This window comes from Octodon degus, unplaced genomic scaffold, assembly GCF_000260255.1.
Source record: "Octodon degus isolate 3935 unplaced genomic scaffold, OctDeg1.0 scaffold00007, whole genome shotgun sequence".
NCBI classification, from domain to species: Eukaryota; Metazoa; Chordata; class Mammalia; order Rodentia; family Octodontidae; genus Octodon; species Octodon degus.
The window spans coordinates 8,302,899-8,320,134 of NW_004524583.1; the positions used below are offsets into that span (position 1 = coordinate 8,302,899).

The 17,236-nt window shown below is 42.3% G+C and overlaps 2 protein-coding genes across 3 annotated transcripts in view; both read right to left on the minus strand.

Annotated features, from left to right (window-relative positions):
* Nrxn3 (neurexin 3) overlaps positions 1–17,236 on the minus strand; it is a 1,645,001-nt gene that overhangs the window by 1,423,361 nt on the left and 204,404 nt on the right. The window lies entirely within an intron of this gene.
* LOC105743451 (alpha-enolase-like) overlaps positions 1–17,236 on the minus strand; it is a 112,971-nt gene that overhangs the window by 89,338 nt on the left and 6,397 nt on the right. Inside the window, exon 3 of the mRNA XM_012516801.1 lies at positions 14,028–14,125. Coding sequence (XP_012372255.1) covers positions 14,028–14,125 — 98 coding nt within the window. The remainder of the gene's footprint in view (positions 1–14,027; positions 14,126–17,236) is intronic.

Consider the following 17,236-nt stretch of genomic DNA (forward strand, 5'->3'; position numbering starts at 1 on the left):
AAAAAAAAAAAAAAAGGACATTGAGGATATGACAGTGTGGTATCCATGCTAGACAGTAGAGCCCACTGCCACTTCCATTATTCCCTTGGGCTGCTTACTATAGGGGAGCAGCTGCCACGTCATTAGGACACTGAAGTAGTCCTCTGCAAAGACCCATGTGGTGGGAAAATGAGGCCTTCTGCCAACAGCCAGCACCAACTTGCCATCCTTCAGAGTGAGCCACCTCAGAAGGAGACCCTCCATGCCACCAAGCCATCAGGTGACTGCAGCTCTGCTGACAGCCTGACTGCCACCTCATGAGAGACACCCAGCTAAGCCACTCTTGAACTCCTGACCCACAGGAATTAGAAGACATGATAAATATGTATTATTATCTAAAGCTACTGATTTTCTATGTAGCACTGGCTCACCTGCCTGTTTCAACCCAAGAAAGGTATCAGAGCTCCTAATTCAGGGTTCTTTCTGTGGCCATAACTGAGCAGGCAGCCCAGGCAAAATAACTTCTTCTCTTTCTCCCTTAATTTACTCTATTAAAAAGAAACTTCACAATACAAAGGTTTTTCCTTTAAAGGGCCTTTGTAACAGTCCTACTGTATCAAATAGGATTGGTTTTAAATGAACATTCTTGTACTGCTCTGCCTGCCAGGGGAGTTGTGAGACTTAATTAATTACAGATCTTTGGATGAAAAGAATACTGAGCACTGAAAATTATCATCAAACAGAACCAAGAAAAATGAACGAAAAAAAAAAAAAGACATATTCTCTCTTTGCTGGCTAAATCCATTTCACCTGGGATTTAACAAAGGCTGAGTCACCTATTGTTTAGAGCATATTCAGTTTTTGCTGAGTACGGAGAGGAAATAAGCCAGCACAGCAGGAGAACAGGGAGCCCCTGTCTTTTAGCTTAAAATAGACCTTTTTCCCAAAATAAATCCCATCTCCTCTTTTTGGGGACAGCATGGCCATTGGGCTCACATGAGCTTTCAAGGTGGAATGTCAAGGTGGAACAGATACCATGGAGTCCCATGGAGCAGTAAGGTGTGTAACAGAGCCTACTGGACTGGGGGCCAAACATGGACACAATGTCTTTCTTGTGCAAACATGAAGTAGAGGAAAAAATATTCTTCAATATTCTTCTCTTTAATATTCTAATGATAGTCCTATGAGTGGATGCTCAGGAGAGCAGATGTGATTTTCCTCATAAGAAAGAGATGATGGTGGGTAAAGAGACTGGGAGATACAATGGAAACATTTCTAAATTTTTTAGCCAGATCCAAGAGTTCAAATCAGACTCTTTCACATGCTAAACAAATGGCCTTGACATAAGTAAGTAACAACCTCCATGACCCCCAATTTCCTGGTAGCAAAATGTGGCTGCTGGTAACACAAGTAGGGCTCTAAGCCCCATAATCTCCCTCCAGCCCTACACACTTCTAGATGCTAGTGAGAGGAGGAGAAAGCAAATGGACTTCATCACTGAAATAGTTCTGCCACCAAGGGTTCCATTTCTCTCCCAGGTCTTAAGACATAAAGTATGGCCTGGAGCCTAGGGCGGTGCTTCCTAAGGCTCTGTGGGCCTTCTCTTTCAGTGAGTCTTTTCACAGAGCACAGAATTAGAGCTCTGAAGCTTTAGGCTCCATCTTTTCCATCCACTCCATTTTCCCTGGAAATGTCTCAGTGGGCAGGTGCAGATTAGGTGCTCTAATCTAAAGGAGTGAAGTAAAATCAGAAGTGTGGTTTCTTTCCCCTTGCTCCCATCTGCCTCGAGTCTGCATGCAGTGCAGCCCAGTTCACCAGAATGCTGCTCAGCACTTGTGGAGCCTGAGCCTCAGGAATAGTAGTGCCCCTTTTTCTGCCCCAGCCACGCTGTGCATGCATTATTTTTCGTTCTTCATGGGGAGAGGTGGCTGGTCTAGTGTGGCAAGCAATCCTGAACCAATATTCTTACAACTACAGACATTGTAATACTCTATATCATCTCTTTTAATGGCCAAGAGAAATAATGGACATTAAAGCTTATATAAACTTGCAACAGCGATACCCAGGTTAGTTATCACTGTAGTCTCACGATGGCTGGTGACATTTCTGACCTGGAGTGAAATGGTGTGCTCTAGAAGAGTAAGCAAAAAAGGGGTACAAGGCAGCAAGCCCCGCTAGGATTCTCTGCCCTCAGTTACAGTCAGTGGTAGCAGGCAAAGCTGTGACCATGGTCCCAGGACCTGAATTTGTCTTATGGATTCCATTAAACCTACTCATTCTGCCTGTAACTGCTGCAGGGTTGGAAACTTCCTCCAGATTCCACAGCTATATCTGCATTTCTTGGTGTGCAGTGTTGGGGTCAGGGGGTGTGTATAGGCAGCACTGACCATTTTTATTTCATCTGGAACATGTAAGGTCCCTGTGAGGCTTGGGACAGCCCAAGTTGTAGACCTTTTCATGTGGGCTCGGAAGGACCACAGTATCCACTTGCCTCTGCTCACTGTGTCTGAGTTCCGGTCTTGGTCCTGTCATTCAGCAGCTACCAGTTGCTACCGGAAGTCCCAGTTTTCCCATGTGAAACAGGGATATTAATCCTGGCCAGAACACTCGGGAGATCATGTATAGAAAGATTTCCTACACTTTAAAGTGCTTTAAAATGTAAAGATATAATGTATGAGGCACTGTCATGGATGACACTAGACCTCTTTTACATATTTGGTTCTTATTTCCTTGTCTATGTTTCGCTTTTCTGCCTCCCTATTTATCTGTTATACTTACTATTTATCTTTTTTTTGCTTTTGCTTACATCTTAGATGAGTCAGTTTGATGTATATCAATTGACCAGCCTTCCTGATAATCAAGACTGACATGAAATGGTGATTTCTAGCATGGAACTTTATTCGAAACTCTTTAAGGAAGGTCTGTTCCTTGGTTATCAATGAGGTTTGTAGAGCGAACTGTCTCCTTCCCAAATTCCCTGACTTCTCCTCTAAGAAGTCATTTTAGAAATAACTATAAAATTTCACATGTATAAGAATCACCAGGGGGCCAGGGAGATGGCTCAGTGGAATAAGCACTTCTCTGACAAGCACAAGGGTCTGAGTTCAATCCCCAGTTCCGCAAAAAAAAAAAAAAAAAAAGAAAAAGAAAAAGAAAAAAGTCACCAAAAAATTGAGGAATAAAGATGCCAGAGCTCTCTCCTCAGAGATTCAGGGTGAAATTCAAAAGTGTGACCTTTTCATGACTATACTCCCAGCCCAAAGGAATTCTGATGCCCACTTTGAGAAGTCTTGTAAACAGGAATGGGCTAAACAAGAGTCGACCTCTCTTTTATGCAATTAAATATTCCTCCAAAATAGATGAAGCTGATAGAGGCCAAGAATAAACTAGAAGAAAGTCAGAGAGGCCAGATGAAGACCCAAATGATTAAAGTTCTGCCAAGAATGACTTATGAATAGGAAAAAATATCTAAATACTGAAATATTCTATCATGGACCCAGTGTCTGCCTATAGACAGAGAGTTAGGCTACAAATAGAACACATTAGCAGCAACAGGCTCAGCAATTATCCAAGATGTGACAAGATCAAGGCTCAGACTCACAGGATGACATCAGGCAGGAAGCAGTCTGGCTTTACAACCAAGGAAAGCTTTCACATGCTAAGACTCAAGGCATTGTGAATTGACCTCCTCAAAGTATATAGTGAGAGTTGAATTTTTCCAGGTGCCACTACAGAGAAGACTAAATATAAATTGGAGGACAGGAATCGAGATAGAGTCCTGATATTTTTGTAGCTGCACTTTTTCAGGGCAGTTTTCCAACATCTCTCCTTGAAGCAAGATCAACACTGCCAAAGAGCAGGTGCGGATCCAGGTTAGGTCTTCAGAGTCCCTGTTTCTCTCCTTTGACGCTCCTCTCCCCGTGCCCTGGCTGGCACACAGCAATTTCATGCTAATTCTGGACCTACCCACAGCTCACAAAGACTCTGTCCTACTGCCCCTTGCCCATGGCTTGCAACCCTGAAAGCATTGATTATTCACAGTGAAAAGTAACTATGTAGGTCAGTGGTTCTCACCACTAGCTGTACATTAAATTTACCAAGAGAGGCTTTATTTTGATACACATGTCAAAGCCCTATCTCAGACCTATTAAGCCAATGATTTGGTGGTGCAACCTAGACATCAGTATTCTTTAGTAGTTCCTTGGGCAATTTTAATAAATGAGCAGAAGAACACCAGCCTAGGTAATGATTCCAACCTTGCTGTACATTAGGATTTCTTGGGAATATTTTTTAAATAATACCAGGCCCCATTCTCATAAATTTAATCAGACTGAGATGAAACTTAATTATCAAATTTTTTAAATCCTTAGGTGATTTTAATATGCAACCAAGTACAGGAAAGTCCTCCTTAAAGAGGAGCTCCAGCATGTCAAATAGTAAATTTATATTCTCCTGTCACACTTCACCGATTCCCTACTCACCTCCTGCACACACCCTACTTTTTCTGGCTGAAGATCCTATTACCTTCAATATCTCCATGAGATTAGGCCCCTGGCACTCATCTTTGACTCTACCCTGATTCCCATTTCCATACCAAACAACTGGCAAAATATCTCACACGTCCATTCCTGCCTAAGGTAGTATCCTTCTCTCGCCAAGAGGGCTTATGTTACTTCCTAACAGATTTCCATACCCAACCTCTTATCTGCTGTGTTAGATTGCTTACTAAAATGGCTCCAACACACACTTGAAATGTGAGTTTGCAGTCCCTCTCATCCAGAACTAGACTATGGAGTCCATCTCTCCAACCTGTGAGTCTGAGTTGGCTTTGGGGCTTGCTTTGGTCAACACATTGGAGAAGTGATGGGGTATGGCCTCCAGCACTAAGTCTCACTCAGGAGGTATCATCTCTGTCCACTGTTTGCTATGATCACCATAAGAATTTATCCAATCTACCTAAAAGTAAGCCCATGTTTTCCTATTGGAGGTTGAAAGAAAACATGGAAATCATCCAAACTAAAGCTCCCAAGTTGTGAGAGTCCAGCCAAGAGCCACAAACCTAGGTAGCCAACTGCAGCTGATCACAGACACTCGAGTAGTCCCCACTGTAGCTCCAGACCAGATGGTCTTGCACATGGCTCTGTGAACTCTTGCACATGGGCCTGTACCTGGCACAGAAAAGTCACTCAATATTCATGGAATGAAATAAACAACTGAAAAAATAAACAGTAAACACTCCATCCAAAGGAACTGTAGGATATGAAAATCCCAATTATATTGAAAGAACAGAACAGGAATGTGAATGTACTTTTATATAGAAAAAGAATAGTATACAAATAAACATCTAGAACAGGAATGATGGGTGGAGGTATGTATATGGCTCTAAATCCTCACAGCAAGAAATAAGGAGATGCTGTCTAAATTTTATAAGCTAAGCATATTAGAATCCTGGTAGTAAAACAGAAAAATAGAGAATGGAAGCATTTTAAGATTTTATCACTAGAGACTGGGATCCAAAAGATAATTTTAGTTTTTATGGTGGCATAAACATGTGAACATTTTTACAATGTATACAGATTGCCTTTATGAATTCTAGTTTAATTTTTAATTTTTCTTGCTTTAATTTAAAAAGTATTAAGAATAAAAACATAATAGACCCTTTTCCTCTGAGATTAAGTTATACTGTCTGGTTTTAGTGTCCACAGAATCCAGCCCCTTCGACTGATAAACCAGTGACAGCCGAAATCTCTCCCCTAAAAGGATCTGCGGTCATGCAAACCCCTTTACTTTCCCTTTCTGCCTTCCCGTCAGCCTCTTCCCCTATTCTCCAGTCACAATTATACTTCATTCAGACTCTCCTTACTCAAATAAATAACAAATAATCAAGCACATAAATAGGAATCCTAAAAAGTTGCAAATAATTAACTCCATAGGTAAAGATTAAGAGTATCTATAAATGGACAGTGCTGAACATCTCTATTTTGTATAATGACCTGTACAAAATAATGTATGAAGGCTGGCTGGATGAGGTCAGTGTTCTTTGGCTCTAACCAAGTATATTCAGCAAAGTTCACTGAGTCCCTGCAAGACTAAAAGAACCCCAGAGATAACTACAGTGGCCTTTAGGAGCAAGTAGAATCCCATGATTTCTATTGGTCTAACTCCCATATCTATGACCAGCCAAGACGACTTTCTTCTACATTGTACTTAGTGGGCATCTGAGCTTCTAATATATTTAACACATAAGAATACATTGAATACATATCATGCACCCACCATCATAGCAGAAAAGAAAAACAATAATTTCTTGAATGCCCACCATGTAATAGACATAAGTGACAGCAATCATTCTACAAGTACATGTATATGTGTGTGTGTGCACGTGTGTGTTTGTTGTTGCTTAAAGAATTAGAAGAGCAAAACACACTCACTCTTCCATGTTCAGAAGACTAATCAAAAAAAGAAAGAAGAAAGAGAAGGAGAAGGAGGAGGAGGAGCAGGAGCAGGAGAAGGAGAAGGAGAAGAAGGAGGACGAGGAGAAGGAGGAGGGGGGGAGGAGGAGGAGAGAAGAGAAGAGGACGATGACGAAGACTAGTCATCCAGCAAGGTGAAGTAGGCAACTAAACACTCTTTCAAAGGTTTAGGAAAGTAGCCTCTGTATCCAAGGAACCACACCAACTCAGTTTCTGTTGTTGAGGTAAGGAACATCATTAGAGGGTTTTTGTGGTTTTTTTTTGTTTTTGTTTTTTTAGTTTTTTTGGCTATTGAATATCAAGGATGGAGCCCAGATTCTATCACTGAGTCTTTTTTTTTAAAGAAAGGTTCTAAGTTGCCTGAGCTGGTATTGAACTTGTGATCCTTCTGCCTCCACTTCTGAGGAGTCCAGACATATGCCATGCCCCATTTGGATTATTTTTAAGTCATCACAAAACTGTATTCATAGACTGGCATCAGGATGATAAGTGAGCCCAAGGATACTTTTGGAAATGATACAGGAAAAGCCTTCAGTGGGTGGATTGGCAACATGAGTTTTGCTGACATATTCCAAACCAACTGAAGGAAGTGGGCAGAGAGGGTGAATGGGAAAGGTCCAGCTTAGGAGCAGCACTGGAAGAGCTACTCAGTCTGGGGTGGGAGAGAAGGCCTTCCCAGGGACAGGGGGCCCAGAGGGCTAATGTGCCCAAGTCAAAGCATTTCCCCGAAATATATTTAATTTAAAAATAATCTGTTTCAGGAGAGGAACAAATAAGCCAACCACTGATGAAAGTGGAAGAAAGGAGCAGGAATAATAATCATATGCTTTGGAACATATTAAGGTATGTCCATGTTTGGGGAACTTTCTTATCCAAACTCACTCTCACTTTCCCTCCATGTACCTTCTAATCTAACGAGTGATTTTAATGACCCCTGCCTAAGTCAGGTTCATTCCAGCTTCTTTCTAGCTCACTAATGTGTCTCCTAAAGACTTACTTCATTCATTTAACTCATTTGTTGAATGACTTAATAAGCAAATGAATATCATTGAGATTGAACACATAAATATTCTTATCAGTGCCAAATTCCACACAGGTAAGGTCCTTGAAAAGCACTGCACATTATGAAACTCCAAGGTCTTATTCTAGAAAAGACATCTTGTTTTTAAAGCTGTGGTTCAAGACTAGATAAGCTTCCACCAACTCACGCCATCCTCATCACAATTCTCAAGCAAGTAATGTGCTCAAAGTAGTGCAGAATAAGGACTAGACCTATGGGATGTAGTTTAAATTAAAAGGCCACTGTCATTAAAAGAACTGCCAATGCTAGAAGCAAAAATACCCTACCAAATAAGAATTATATTTAATTACAGTCATTTATTAATTTTGCCAAGGGATCGCTTGATGTGTAATGATGAAGGTAAACTAAAGCAGAACACAACAAAGTACAAATTCTCCTGTTATTGCTAACAAGTAAATAAATTAAGACATCTGAGAATGGAAGCTGGAGAGAAACAGATGCTGTACTTAGCACATCCTGGGACACAGCCAGAGACGGGGGCAGCAGCGAAGGTCCTTTCTCATTGCAGTTGATGTCAGTTCCCAGAACAATTACTCTTGTTGTCCAATTTGTTGAATTCTAATGTCTTGGTTAAGAAAAGTAAAATGGACAAGTCCCCCCATCTGTGCATCAGAACACATAGACACAGTGATGTAGCACCTGGTGACAGGCACCCCAGGAGTGCCAACCTTCTGCCTTTGCATGTCACTGATCTCTACAATAGAAACAAGGCAAAGCAGCTACTCTGGAGACTGGCAGTATTCCACCCATCCCACAGATACCCCTGGATGATCAGGCATCTAAAGGGACCATTGCACATCCAGGGATAACTTCGCAGAGGACCAGGAGGATGAGCCTCTTGCCTAGAAAAAGAAAGTAAAGGCTCGTGAATATTAAGTGTAATTATCAGCTTGATTGGTTTGGGAACTACCTAAGGGATTAAAGAACTCTATATGTCCGGGTGGATCATAGACGCATGACCTTGCTCACCATCTATTCTTGGCCCCTTTCTCTGAAGCACTGTTCCTCTGATCCAAATACCCTCAACTGAGCAGCTTTGTCCACTGTGCCCCTCCACCTTGATGTTCTTGCCATGGAACCAGCTGACCATTGACTGAACCTGCTGAAATCATGAGAAAAATTAAATATCTTCTTTAAATTGCAGGTTACAAGTATATTGTCCAACAATGAGAAAAGTGACCAAAACCGAAGACAATGAATGCAACAGGCCTTATGCTTAGGACATTATCTCGCTTATCTTTCATGCAATCCCACGGGGAAAGTTCTACTCTCCTCATCTCATTAGAAGGATATCCAAAGATCACTCAGCTCCTAAGTAAAAGCTGGAGTTGAAACTAATTTTTCCATCCCCAAGGCATAGCCTGCTTAATGGGAGAAAAACTGGTCTTAGAGCAGGTCTGACTTCACAGACTTCCTAAATTTTGTTGAGGATGTGATCTGGAAATGCACACCTCAATATTCTAAAGGCTAAATGTATTTTCTTAAACAAAGAAAAAATTAGGATTTGGGTGCTGGCAGTTCTCACAGTTTACTGACGTGCCTGACAGCTGGAAGAAAATATATTGGAAAGCTTTGAACCTGCCCTGCATTCTTAAAGCAACCCATGAGTCATTGCCACATACCTCTTTTTCCCAGTTTTACAGATAATTTACCTCTTTACACAAAGGTTCTGTTCCATGACTAACCGCTGGATGTCCAGATGCTGAAAACGGTCCCTCAGGGCAGAGGCAAATGCCTCATTACCAGGATTACCTGAACATGAGCTAAGTTAGAGCCTGAGAGGACACCTGAGCAGAAGGAGCTGCATACCAGCCACAGCAACAAAGTTTTTTCACCTGAGGAAGCTTCAAAAGCCTTTCTATCTAGAGATAAAGAGGGAAATAAAGGAGCATCCATGTACCACCAGAATCCTAAGAGTCCTGTGTCTGCAGTGAGTCAAGACTGGTGAGCTCACCCTGGACAATGTGGCTTATTTGTGTGTCTGAACAACTCTACAATAATGACATACAACTCTCCAGTAACCTTTTACTGAGTACTGAGCTTTGCTATTAGTTAACAAAAGATCTCATACAGCTACACACACACACACACACACACACACACACACACACGATACAGTCCATGAGGAGTTGTACCAAGAAAAATACTGACCTGCATTAGAACATCCCAAAATATTAGTGTCAGGATCCTGATTTGAAACTTGTGATGAGGATTTGTCAATCTACATGTTAGTTTATGAGCACTTAAAAATGTTTCTGTGAATAGCTCTCTCAGTTAAGGAGTGTTTAGACATGTGCCAACAAGCTTGATTTCAAAGATGCTTATATTCGGTTATAAATGAAGTATAAATAAATACTGTGGAAGGAGGCTGGGAGATAGAAAAGGAAAAAGCCAGCAAGCTGGCTGGGTAGTTTCCTGGTAAACTTTTCAATCATCTTCAGATACAAGAAGGAATCAACAATATTTCCAACATCATAAACCCCTTCCAGTATTTTCCCAAGATTTTAGTCACATACCAAATAATTAGCAGCTGAATAAGGATAGAATTTCAGATACAATCCCGGGACCCTTTGTATTAATTATCATTGATCTGTGGGCACAGCCAGCTTTCACTTCATGTATGCTATACCCTTTAGCGCCACACGTACATGGCCAGGAAATGGCTCTCTATAATAGTGTGAAATACATATTTCACAGTATATATCTTCCCTCCTTCCTGATATGCAACTCCTAACATTCTTAGACTCTCTACGTTTATGGGTATCCTCTGAGTGCTAATTATATGAATGATGGAAGTAATGGAGCTGGGGCATTGTCCCTAGATAGTGTCAGGTTGCTGGCTAGCCTCCTGGAAGACCAAGGATGAATACAAGATTGTGACATCCACTCCTAGTCCCCAAACCATTAAGGAAGGAGAAAAGTTGAGGACTGGACTGATCACAAATGGCTGGTAATATAATCAATGACACCTACAAAATGACCCCACCATAAAAAATCAAAATACAGGGTTTGGGGAGCTTTGGCATTGATGACCATCTGAAGGTTCCTGAAGGGTGGAGCACCTAGAAAGGACATGGAAGCTCCATGTCCCTTATGCCACACTTCACCTATGTTTCACCTCTATCTGGCTGTTCATCTATAATAGCTTTGTAATAGTCTATCTTATAAAGATGTAAATAGTTTCTCTTCTGTGAACTTCTCTTAAAAAATAAATGAATCCAAGGGGGTTACCATGGAAACTTTTAATTTATAGCTTCTTGGTCAGAAGTACAAGTCCCAACCTGGGACTCATGAGTTACACCTGAAGTGGGCATGGTCTTGGGGACCAGGCTGAGGACTGTGGGGTTTGGTGCTATCTTCCCATAGAGCATATGGGAACTGAGGTGAGGTGAGGTGAGGTGAGGTGAGGTGAGATGAGGTGAGGTGAGGTGAGGTGAGGTGGAGCTGAAATGAGTTGAGTTGAGTTGAGTTGAGTTGAGTTGAGTTGAGTTGAGTTGAGTTGAGTTGAGTTGAGTTGAATCAAATAGAATCAAACTGAATTGAACTGAGCTGAATTTAGAGGATACCAGGCTGGTAGGCACAAAAGAATTGCTAGACGGGAAGAAATCCTCATGTAGTTAGTAACTAGAGGTCACAGAAGAATTCTATATTTTAGGAATATGGTAAAAGCAATGAGTTTGTCTTTGCCAATATTCATATACTCTCTAAATCAAAAAACCTTGAACCCACTGAAGTCACAGTGTCATCACAACCATGTGGCAGTAACACTCTCACACCTCCCTCACCCAGTAACTTGGGGGTGGGAGTTGGGTCTTTTATTCATCATCTACTACAGAATTCTCCATCAGGGACTTAAGAAGTCCTGCACTATTTAGAGAGGAAAGGCAAACACCTCTTGGGATGAGCCTGTCAGAAACAGAGGGCAGTCCTTCCACTGGCTGGAGTAAGAAGCAGGACAGGAGGGCAATGAGATGTAGGGCAATGAAGGCAAATGGAATTTGTCCATCATCTCTGCTTTGAGTATCTCCTACGCTGATCATGAACTCAATTGCTTTGCCAGTGTTCCCCAAGAGGCAGTCAGCCAAGCAGGCATTACCTTCTTCATTTCCAAGAGAGGATACCCAAGGCACAAAAGGGCTAGGAAACTGTCCAAGGCTACATAGGCTTTTCCAATTATTCTCTTGATTCCTTTCACTTCAGTATTAGTAATATATAACCAGTTTTCCAGCAGAAACTCTAACACATTCCAGACCTCCACACATACCAAGGAATAGAGACATTTAACATCTCAGACTTTGTCTGTACTGATGCGAGAGTCTCTTCTCTAAGCACACATTTCCTGGCACTATATTTCTTTGGAAATCTCCTTGAATGGTTGCATTAATCCAGTGAAATCTGAAAGATCCCTGTAGTAGTCAATAAGAACAGGATGTAACAAGGGGCAACTATTTTTCCCCCAATTCCTGCTTGGAAAGGAAGCAACTCTGGCTTAATAACTGAAGTTCTCATGGACTAAAGATTGAATTGAGAGTGTTATTTGGTAGGATTACAAACTTGCTTCATAAGAAAACTTCAAATCACAAAATTACTTCAGCAGATATGCTCGCCTTTTCCCCTCCCTTGGAGAGAGATAAAGATATAAATAGATACAGAGTCACAAAAGTAGCAAAGATAGCACAGAAAAGAAAACGCACAAAACCCTATTCTCTGAAGCTAGAAGGGACTCAGGATGACTAGCGTAGTGCACACAGCCTAGAGTTTGACACCAGATAACTCTGATTAGGAGTGAGCATTGCCTTGGGCATTGATTTAGAGAGCAGTGCTGTGGGCCTCTCACATTCTCTATGTTTCTAATATAATCTATGCTTCTCACTTTGTACTGAAGATCTTTGCTGGGAAACAATTCTCCATGAATAGCTCACATTTCTTCATGGTCCTGGTTTCCTTAGCCAGGGGCTGCATGCACAGTCTTCCTTGGAGTGTCTGCATAGTAAATCTCCTAGGAAGTTAAATATAGTGTCTCACTCCAGGTCAGAAGGCAGATTTTGTTTCCTGATCAGTATAACATAGATAGAGAATGTCTCGTCTCCCACCACCATGCCAAAATTTAAGGTCTCCCCCTTCTCCCCTGAAGGAGGTTTGCTCATGTTGCTGAGTTTTGCAATTTAATTAACAAACCATCACATACAGGCAAAAACCTACACACACCCACACATGATACAACTCATGAGAGTTAGACCAGGTAAGTCACCGATCTGCACTAGAACACCCCAAACATTAGCATCGAAATTCTGACTTAAACTCTGTGACTTGTGTGTGACAATCCATGTTTTCACATATAGATATTTAAAATGTGTTTACATCTCTAAAGGGAAGATAAAGAATGAAGCTAAAGACATCTCACTCCTTGGGGGAGGGGATGAACAGGTCACTAACTGTCCCACATAAGATTGAAAAGCTTCCTCACTTGGAGGGTCCACAGCTAACACACCCACAGATGCACTGGTGCCATTTGGCCCTCACCATGATACCCTACAGGGACTCAGAAACCAAAGAAAGAAACAGTTGCTGCTTCTGCCATATGGAATCAATGATCTTGTGTTTGATCCGTGTCTTGTGTCTTTAGTGTATATGCACCAAGTAGCACATGCTCACATACCTATGTATGGGACTCTATAGCCATACCTAACCACACATCCAAGTGTGCAAATAAAACCTGTACCTGTGACAGAATAGCTTGTTAGCTTACAAGTGGGCAAGTCTCAGATTTCACAATTTCTGGTTTAATAATCCTAATTCTCAGCTCAGGAACCACAAGGTGCACCACATTCTGGACCCCCAGGCATGCCTGTCCCTCACTGGATAGCAACTCCCTCAAAGAACTGTGAATCCTCTCAGGCCTCCCAACCTCACCCTCAGAAACACTGGTGGGGTTTCACCATCACGTCTCCATGCTCTGCATATCCCACCCTGCACCATAAATACTCCATCAGGCGCTTCACAGCAGTCCTTTGGGGGCCATGGAGGAAGGACTGAAATCTTGTAGGATGATCCCGACAGCAATAGCAGAGTGAGGCCCTGCCATGGGCTGGGAAGGAGCAGAATGAGATCATGAGAAGGTGGTGGCAATGGCAAGAGGGGAAAATGGCAGGGAGAGAGATGATGGAGGGAAACAGAGTCAGCTGGAGACCGAGGAGAGTGAGCTGGAGTGTGCACAGAGAAGCAACAGAAAGAGAGCAGTGGGGGGAGGCAGGCCATTAGTGAGTGGGCTCTAAATGTAAAATCAAACTAGTGTCACCCAAGTCCTTCCTTGAATGCTTAGGTCCTTTGGGGAAGGAAAGGACCATTCATAATGAAGAAAGAGAAAGTCTCCAATATTTTCCTGCTTGTGTTGATATCACCATGTGACATCTGACAAAACTAAAGCCAAGAGAACTAAGTAATCCTATTCATATGCCTAATTTAGCTTCTCAGATGAGAATAGGGGTACAAACCTGAGTGACTTTTAGTGCCTCTCTTCCCTTATGAGGTCTATTTTCTCTCCCATTTCTTTCAAGGACACTGTCACATAAAGCCTCCAGTTTAAGGTTTCCTACAATAAGGGGAAAGTTGTCACATCCAGAAAAACAACTATGCTGTTTGCCTTGTGACTGTTTACAAAAAAAGATCATGCCAGACACATGCACAGTGCCACTGACAGGCTTGGGAAAGAGGCAGAATAGACAGGGGCAGCCCAGGAACACCATGTGTTTGGACGGTCAGTGACATATTTGATGCCCATCAGGAAATTTTACTTGCAAATTCATTCAGATTGACTAAGGGGAAAGACTCAGGCTTCACTGACCTGAAAAGGCAAAATTGTAAGAATGGAGAATACAAATAATATTCAGAGAGTAGAGTCTGGAATTTTTTTTTTGAGCCCGAAATTTGGCAAGAGGGCATGAGAGATCAGATGGGTCCCAAGAAGCGGGTACAGCTAGAGACCTGGGCTTGGGGACAGAGGAGAGAGAGTAGTTCTGCTGGTAAGGAGGGAGGCTGGTTGGCTGCAGGATTCTGGACGCATTGGCAAACTCCCAAGGGCCTTCTCTGTAGAACGAAGACAGTGGCACTAAGCAACTTCTCGGAGATTTTACTTAGAAAAGAATAAAAACATTCTGAAGGTACTTGGTCGATATAAAGTAATGTATACATGCAATTATATTTAATATCTTCATTAATATGCACGCAGAGTGGACCAAGGAGGCTGTTAATGAAATCTTCCAAGAACCCTCAATTGCACACAGCTGGTAAGGGCACAGCTTAGGCAAATACCTGAGGGACACGCCATGAAACTCCACGATCACCGACTTGATCCCTCCCTCAGCCACTAGCCTGTGCCACTGAAGAAGGTGTCCCAGAGGAACCAGCTAGGGAAGATCACTGTTGGTCTTTTCCCTCCTCTTCCCCTACATGTTTGTCTAGGTACAATGGGATTAGAATGGAAAATGTGAAAGGAGCCATGTGAAAGCTCCCACGGGTCCACTGAGGACCTGTTAGCGCAGAGGATGGATTGAGAAAGGGTGATCCTACATCGGAAGGATAGTGTGGCACATCTAGAGAGCACAACCCAATTACGTATTTGGTCTCCTTGGTAAGATAGCGACGTTCCTTTCAGGGGACAGGCTTATAGGGAATTTCCAAGACACCACAACCTCCTTTGGCTTTGTCAACCTCTTTTCTTCTCCAAAAGAAGAAATATAAGATTCCAAGTCCACAACTAGACCTATGTGAGCATTGAGAACAAAATACTAGATGACAGCCTTTGTGAGTCAAAGCTATGACTAAAACCAACCCCAGATATTGCCAGTGGAAGCCAAACTCATTATCATGGCTTACAAAGTTCTTCACAGTCCAGACCTCCTTTACCTGTGCAGCCTCTCTGCTCATCACCACAGATGTTATTGCAGGCATGCAGTGCCACAGCCAGCTCTTTGGCCTTACACACATGTTGTTCTATTTACCAAGAACACTCTTCCCTCTTTGCCCAGGTAAACTAACTGATCTTTGGTTATCATCTGTCTAACTGAGGTGGATTAACTAATGGACAACTTGTAACACCCAGTTCAAGTGAGTAAGTACAGTTCTGATTTTTTGACATTAATTTTCTTGAGAAACAAAGAGCAATGAGACAGTTTCAAAACAGGTTAGTAGGACAGTTACAGTAATTAATACATTGCATATTGTTTTCTTCGTAGTATGGTTCTGAGTATAGAAGGCCCACTTGAAGTTCGTTAGCAACATAAAAGGAGAACTGGACGAGAAGAAGGTGTGCTGTTGATTCTCCTGGAGAAGATAGTCATGCTGGATTCCCTGTTATGAACTCAGCTGTTCTCATCATTGGAGAAGTTCAGGTCCTCAGAATCCCTGAGGATGGCTGTGGCACTTTTCAAGGGAGCTCTGGTTCTTATCTTGAGTGTCACTTCCAGGCTCCAGTGTATATCCCTGAGCCTGCTGGTGCAGATCCTTCATCCCACTGGCATAGACTTTCTGGCTTCCACCACTGATCTTTGGGCCTTTCCAGTGCAGATCCTTGGAACAGACTTACATGAGACATTGTTGTGGGCTCTAGGCCTCCAGTTGAGTCATGGAGGACACTGCCATGGACTTGAGGTCTTCAGTTAGACTCGTGAAGGCCATTGTTGTTGGATCCAGGCTTTCACTGGATTCCTGGAGTCTCTAGCACGTGGACAGATCTCTGCACTCTTCGGTATTGGACTCTTTGGGTGAATATTATAAAATATTCCTATAAATTATGTGTCCTCTATTAAATCTATTCCCCTGTATACCCTGACCACAACACTAACAAAGTGCCTAGTTTCTCTTATGCTTCCTCACCATAGATTCCGATCATCATCATCTTGTTCAGTAGCATATTAGTTGTTAAGGGCTATTCTAACAGTTTCATAACTGGCTGGCTGAAGGAGCAGGAGTTCATTGCCTCACACTTTGGGAGGGCAAAAGCACAAGATCGAGGCATTGTCAGCATTGCTTCCTTCTGAGAACTGTAAAGGAGATGCTGTCCCAGGCCATCTTCCCAGTTCCTGATGATTTGCTGGCAGTCTTGAGCATTCTTTGGCCTGAAGGTGTATCGCTCCAATCTCCACCTTCATGTTCACATTTCATTCTCCCTGTGGCCAAAATTCCCCTTTCTATAAGGACATGCTCATATCAGATTAAGTTCCTCCTTATGATCTTAGCTCAACTTGATCATATTCAAAGACCCCATTTCCCAAGTAGGTCCCATTCACGGGTACTGGGGGTCAGAACTTGGTATTTGGGGGAGGAACTATTCAACCCATAAGTGAGCTGTTGCTTCTTATGCTGGAAGAAGGAATGAGGAAGAACAAACTCTTAGTTATCTTAGCTGAGTGGGACGTACTCCTATGTTGGATGACAACTCCCTGTACTAAGTTAACCAGAACTTCTAGCACTCTTTGCTAAGCAGAAAGCATAGAGCAACCCTGGTCTTTTGTAGAATCATGAATCAGCAAATAATGCTCACCCTCTCTCTGCCCAAGGCTCTTTACCGATATTCATGTTCTTCATTGGCCACAGGGTAGCTGGTTGACTGTTATGTCTGAACAGAGAACAAGAAACTTCCCTATACATTAGATGGTTTCATTCCTGCTAGTGCCCTTTTGAACATATTGCAAATTAAATTACT